General features: G+C 48.6%; 1 protein-coding gene across 1 annotated transcript in view; it reads right to left on the reverse strand.

The window, feature by feature from the left end:
- The window catches only part of MARCHF4 (membrane associated ring-CH-type finger 4), a 115346-nt gene extending 110568 nt beyond the window's left edge, over positions 1-4778 (reverse strand). Inside the window, exon 1 of the mRNA XM_043446054.1 lies at positions 4265-4778. Within this exon, the coding sequence (XP_043301989.1) occupies positions 4265-4774 (510 nt within the window). The 5' untranslated portion in view covers positions 4775-4778. The remainder of the gene's footprint in view (positions 1-4264) is intronic.
- Positions 4779-6006: the final 1228 nt, after the last annotated feature.

Raw genomic sequence — 6006 nt, forward strand, 5'->3', positions numbered from 1 at the left:
CCCCATCACCCATCACCCCCTCTACTATGGTAGATTCCATCTTTGTACCCACTCCAGGAGCCCCACAGCTGACCCAGCCTGGGAGATGGTTTCACCTCTTTGTTAATATGTTCTTGTGTCTCACATCTCTTCTGCTTCCTGCTGTCTAAACTCAGCCTAAGTCTATTTCTTCTCACTTAGTCTGCAGCTGCATCAGAGAAACCTTCTCTGACTAATTGGAGAAAAGGTAGCAAATTCATCCACTTGTCTCTCTGAATAGGCACCCCACACGCTAGCTGCTTTTAAGCATGCATCTCTTCCTTGCCCTGATATTACTGTAATTCACCTGCGACTCACTGTCTGTGTGTTCTTGATCTCTATCAGCCTCTGTGATGTCTGGGTTAGATTGTGAAACTCCCAGAGGGGGCAGGCCCACATCTGCCCTGTGTCTCCAGACCCTGCTCAGCAGAGCAGCAGGCAGAGGTAGGCACTTAATATAGACTTTTGATGATGGAAACAGAAGAGCAGCGCTCTGTCTAGAGCATTGTGAGTGAGCAAGAAACGATCTACTACACAGATGGACCACATCACAGCAGTTCTCCTGCCAGTCTGGAAGCTGGGACACACTTTTCCTTTTAAACCAAGTGTGGGGAAAGGGGACAATGTCTTATCTCTGAGATAACAAAAGCAACACTGTGACAGCACTGCTGGTGCTCACAATAACCTTTTGAATTTCGGGACCATCATTATCAGGCCAGTTTTACAAATGAGAAACCTGAGGCACAGAGGATCTGTGCAAATTGCTCAGGCCTCAAACTGGGGCCATCTGGCTTCAAAGGCCTCCACTTACCCGCCATGGCACACTTCCTGGACATGAACTAGGGCAGCTTCAAGCAGAAATGGAGAGTGAAGGGTTGCCAGCCAGGCTCTTGTCCCCTGCTCTCGTGGATCCTTGACCGACTGATCACTGTCCCACCCAAATGACTGGCTGAGGGGAGGAGCTGGCCACTCAGGCAGTTGTCAGCGTGGAGCCGAGTTGGCCTTCAAAGCATTTGTTCACACCCCACCCCTCTCTCTCCTCTTGTCTTCTCTTCTGTTTCTCAAACATACTAAGCGTGTTCATTCTTGGATCTTTGAACCTGCTGTCTCCTCTACTTGGATAACTCTTCTTCTAGACCTCTGGATGTGTCCCTGGGTCATTTGCATCACTTAGGTATCAGCTCAGATGGTATATTCTTAGGGCAGCTGCTCACAATCTGTTTGTGTAATGTATATCCCAAGCCCCATCCCTCCTTCTTGTCTAACTCATTTTCCTGTTTCGCCTTTATCACAGCACTCAACACCATCTGAAATCACTTTATCACTTTTTGTCTTCTAGTTTACTTGTCTATTTCTGCATCTTCACTGGAATATTAGCTTCAGGAGACCAGAGATCTCATCTGTGTTGTTCACTCCTAGAAACCCAGGGTCTGAAACAATATCTGGCATGCTGTAGGTGCCCAACAAACATTTGCTAAATATATGCATGTGTGAATGAATAAATAATAAATCCTTTAAAGATATATATGAATTTGGAACTTGTTGGATCCTTCAGTTGCCTGCCCCTCACCACATACATTTCAAGCCTTTGGCAGGAAGAGACCAAATTTTCAGCTTTGGCATCCTTTTAGGCCCTGGAGCAGTGGCAAGTGACCGAGGAGCTGTTCAGTTCCTTTGTCTGGTCAGAGAAAAGACCAAGATATTCAGCGACTAAGATTGCGGACTGTCTGCATTCGCTGCAAGTCCACGTGTGAACAATTGCTGGACAGCTCCCTCCCCCAACAGAAAACAAAATACTGATGTCTCAGCTTTTCACTTTCTGTGTCTGACTTCTCTTTCTTCCTTCTCTAGAGAGTCTTCCCCATCTCCTCCCCTTTGTCTCCCTTCCTCACTGAAATCCTGTGAAGAAAAACAAGCAAAAAGTGGGAAACTGTGTTCATATCTAACACATGCGACTCTTGTTTCTAGTATAACACAATCCCATTAAAATCTCCTGGCTCCTGCCCAAATAAAGCAAAGCCTCAAAACATAACAGTCATATGCAAAGGATGCTTGATTTGATCCAGACTTAGTATCCACACTATCTCCCATCCCTCTCACATAATAATAGAGCTCATTTCTTTATTGGTGCTAGCTTTTTTTTCCACTCCATGCTTTATTTATGACACATTGTAAAAATAACAAACAAGAAAGGAAAGCTCCTAACCTCCAACCAGACCTTATGTTGCTTAAGGATATTTCACAGTATTCCTAAGAATTTTTTTTAAAACAAAATATTGCTTTACCATGAGCAAAATATATGTCATTATATATTAAGCCCTTTCAAGTCATTTTCAGGCTCATTATCTTCTGGATCCTCTCAACAGACTTATAAGGAAATGCAGGGAATAGGAAAAGGTTCTTTTAAATCACAGAAGTTGGAAAAGGGACCCTGGGGAATAAAAAATTGAAGGAGTTCTCACAGCAGATAAATATCATCCAGAACAGGTTCTAAGCCCTGTTGTTTTCTAGAGACAAGCATATTCTTCCCAGAAGCCACACTCCCAATGCCCCTGTGACATTCAGACCTGAACTACCAGGCATATGGGAGAAGAAATAAGTCTCTCTCCTCGTTTTTGTTTTTTTTTTTTTTTGAGACGACAAGGCTTCTGATGGGGATAGATGCTGATTGTGAGCAGCCCAAAGTGAAGCACACTTTCTGCTCTCAGCAGTGCTGTTCCTTCTTGTGTCTGCGCTGGAGGCCCAGCCCTGGAAGAGGGGCACTGAGCAGGCACCTGGATCTTCTTGCTTAACAGGAGTCTTTGGTTCTAAGCTGCAGTCCAGTTGGGACTTTTTGGCAATCCTAGTCACAAAAGGGCTTCCCTGGTGGCTCAGATGGTAAAGAATCTGCCTGCAGTGCAGGAAACCTGGGTTCAATCCCCAGGTAGGGAAGATCCCCTGGAGAAGGGAATGGCAACCCACTCCAGTCACAAAAAGGAGGAACCCTGCCCTCAGCCTCTCAGAGACATTTATTCACACAGAGATCAACACTCTTTCCTCTCATAATGCCCGGGCCATGGCCCCAGTCATCATCTGTCCTGAAGTGCCCTGCTCATTTCAGGCAAACACAGAATGAATGACAATGTCAGCGAAGCCTGTCTCTCAAAGACAAAGCCTTCAACAAGAACCAGAGCCACTCAGGTGCAGCAGCATGTCATCCCACTACACCATCACTTGTTGTAAGTACACAGAAGCCTGACCCCTACTTCTGGGAAACTAGTGAAGTGGCTGATTTGACCATATAACCCTGCTCAGGGTGCAACTGAATGTTCCTTCTCCAGTATCACTAACGAAGCCAGATTTTCAGGTGAACCTTTCTTATCTGGGATTCTGTGGGCCAGAATTGTGTTGCCACAATTCATGATTCCAGAAGAATGTGCACATGTTCTCTAGCACTGCAAACACTAGATTGAAAATGGAGCTAGAAGGGGTGGTGTGAGTATGTCTTTGAAAATCTGAATGAGTAGGGGTAGAGAGAACCCGTGGCCTTGGGAAGACTCTGGTCCATAAGGTATTTGGCATCTCTATCCTGATGGAGAGAGTTTAAGGGACTTTCTAAGTTCATATGCTTTCACATCTGCCAAGGCGGATGATTATGATCAGACTCCCTACTTTCTTCTCCACTTTCCTTAAACTCCCTTTCACCCTTCTTACCTAATGCTTTCAACCTAGAAAAACTTGAGTCTGACAAGAAGTGTCTTTGCAAACTGTATAATCTTCAAGAACTTACAAACCCTCTCCATTTCCTCCTCAGTAACTAAAACGCACTGCCAAGGATGTCAGTATAATATGGGAGGGGATCATCTCAAAGTGAAGAAACAGACATAGGCTGTAAGGACAAGATCTCCACACACTATCAGAGAGGGAAGAAGTTTGAATCTGGAACTGAAGACAGTCTGGGGAAATGTCACTAACAACAAATCAGATACAAGGATATCTTGGCAACAAGCATGAATGTACCACTAAGTTCCTTTATTTCATCCCTTCCAACTTCCGAATCTTCCCCTCCGAGAATGCTGATGGAATTTTGGGATGGAACTGAACATATGGAAGGAAAATGCAAAACAGGCTCCACCAGGCACCAGATACCTCTTGGGCTAATTTAACCACATGAAACATCACTGAGGATCCCTTAAAGCTTACAGTCCTCCTGCTAGAGACAGCACAGGGCAAGTAGGCGAGCAGGAAAAGGGGAGAAGGGTCTCACCTGTTCTGGCCCCTGGAAGCAGATGCGGCAGAGTGGGGTCCTCATGCCACTTTCCAGGCTGCTGCCCAGGGAGTAGCGATCCTCAGCCTTCCCTTTACAGAAGTCATCTGACGAGGCACTGCTGAGCAGCGAGACAGGTGGCTCTGTGGCTGGGCCACCCCAGTCATCTTCCACAGAAGGTGGCAAAGGTGGTGGAGGTGGCAGGGGAGGGGTCTCCCTGCTCACCCCTTCGCGAGGGCCCCTCCAGCCTGCCCACCCGCCGGCACCCAGAGCCGGAAGGGTGTTGTTGTTGGCCGCCAAACCAGGGGGCTGGGGTTCCCCGTGCATGGGCAGGGGCGCTGGAGGGGGGCGCCGCAGGAGGAAAACCTTCAGGTCATTGAAGAGCATACGGCAGCGGCACTTGAGTAGACCTTGGTGGCGCAACATCTGGGGGGCTGGGGGGCACAGTCCACAGCGGTACTGGGCACAGCAGCAGCACCACGGCAGCAGCCCACTCAGGGGCATCAGCATGTGCCCAGGGCAAGCAGAGAGCCCGGTAGGGGCAGGTGGAGTCTTTGCGGAGGATAGGATGGTCTGGGGGGTCCACAGTGTATCTGTGTTATGATGGAGGGAGTCTTCGTTCTTGCTGGCTCCTCTTACATCCCCTCCAAGCAGCAAATAAATGGCTCCCAAGACTGGCAACTGAGAGTCACTGGTCCTGAACTCTGTCTGGAAAGCCCAACAAAAAATCGTCTTGCCCCTCCTACCTCTACCCAAACCTTAAGCTTTCAGCATGTCTTCCTTTTTGCTTTTGACCCGGTAGCACTGGTTACAGGCAGGGGGATAGAAAAAAAAAAGTTGAGGATGGGCTGTTAGGGCCTTGAGATCAAAATCTAACTGTTAGAAAGTTCCCCGGGAAGAGGCTTATTGGGTTTTTCTCAAATTCCCAGGCAGTGGGAAATTTCTTCATATAAAAGGGTGAGGAAGGTTATCAATAAAATTTGGAGTGGACTGAGCTGGGCTTAGAGCAAACGAGCTCAGTGAAGAATTGAGGACTGCATGTGCTAGAGAGAAAAGAGAGTTTTCCTTAGGTAGCAGGAGGTTGATTTTGAGGGGCTGGGGGAGGTGAAGAGGGGAAGAGAGGAGGTTGGGAGAAGTTTTAATTCTCCTGGGCAGAAAACTGGGGCAATTAACCTCCAGAAGCACCAGAGTTGCTTTTGAGAGAGCAGTGGGTGGGTGGGGAAGGGATCCAGGTGATACTGAGTAAGGGGCTTGTGCTTCGCCTCTGCAGCCGAAGGGCTGCACAGAAGAGGGGAAAGCCAATTAGAATAGAGGTGGGAAAATCGGGGACTGGGGACGGGAAAAGAAAGGGAAAAACAGAAAAGACCGTTTAACCCTTGCAGAGCCACCTCCTTCCTGAGCGTTAGGATCCTGGCTAGAGGAAGGGTGTGTGTGTGGGAAGTGGGAGGTAGTGGAGCAGAGATAAGGAAGGGGTAGAGAAGAGGGGCGTGCGTGTGGGAGGGGACTAGGGGGAGTAGTTACATGATCAGAGCCCCCTGCCCAGCCCTGTGGCAGTCTGTAAACCCTCGGCCCCCTTCCCTGGCTCCATCAAAGGTTCCTTGGGGCGAGGGGCAAGGGGCGGTAGAAGGGCAGGTCCGGGCGGGTGAGTGGCCTCGCCTTCTCCGGTTGCTCCTCTGGGCCGCTGTCGCCCTCCTTCTCTCTTTCCGGGTCTGCCCGCGGCCACCGATGCTGCTGTGGCGGCG

The sequence above is a fragment of the Cervus canadensis genome, chromosome 24 (genome assembly GCF_019320065.1).
Source record: "Cervus canadensis isolate Bull #8, Minnesota chromosome 24, ASM1932006v1, whole genome shotgun sequence".
NCBI lineage: Eukaryota > Metazoa > Chordata > Mammalia > Artiodactyla > Cervidae > Cervus > Cervus canadensis.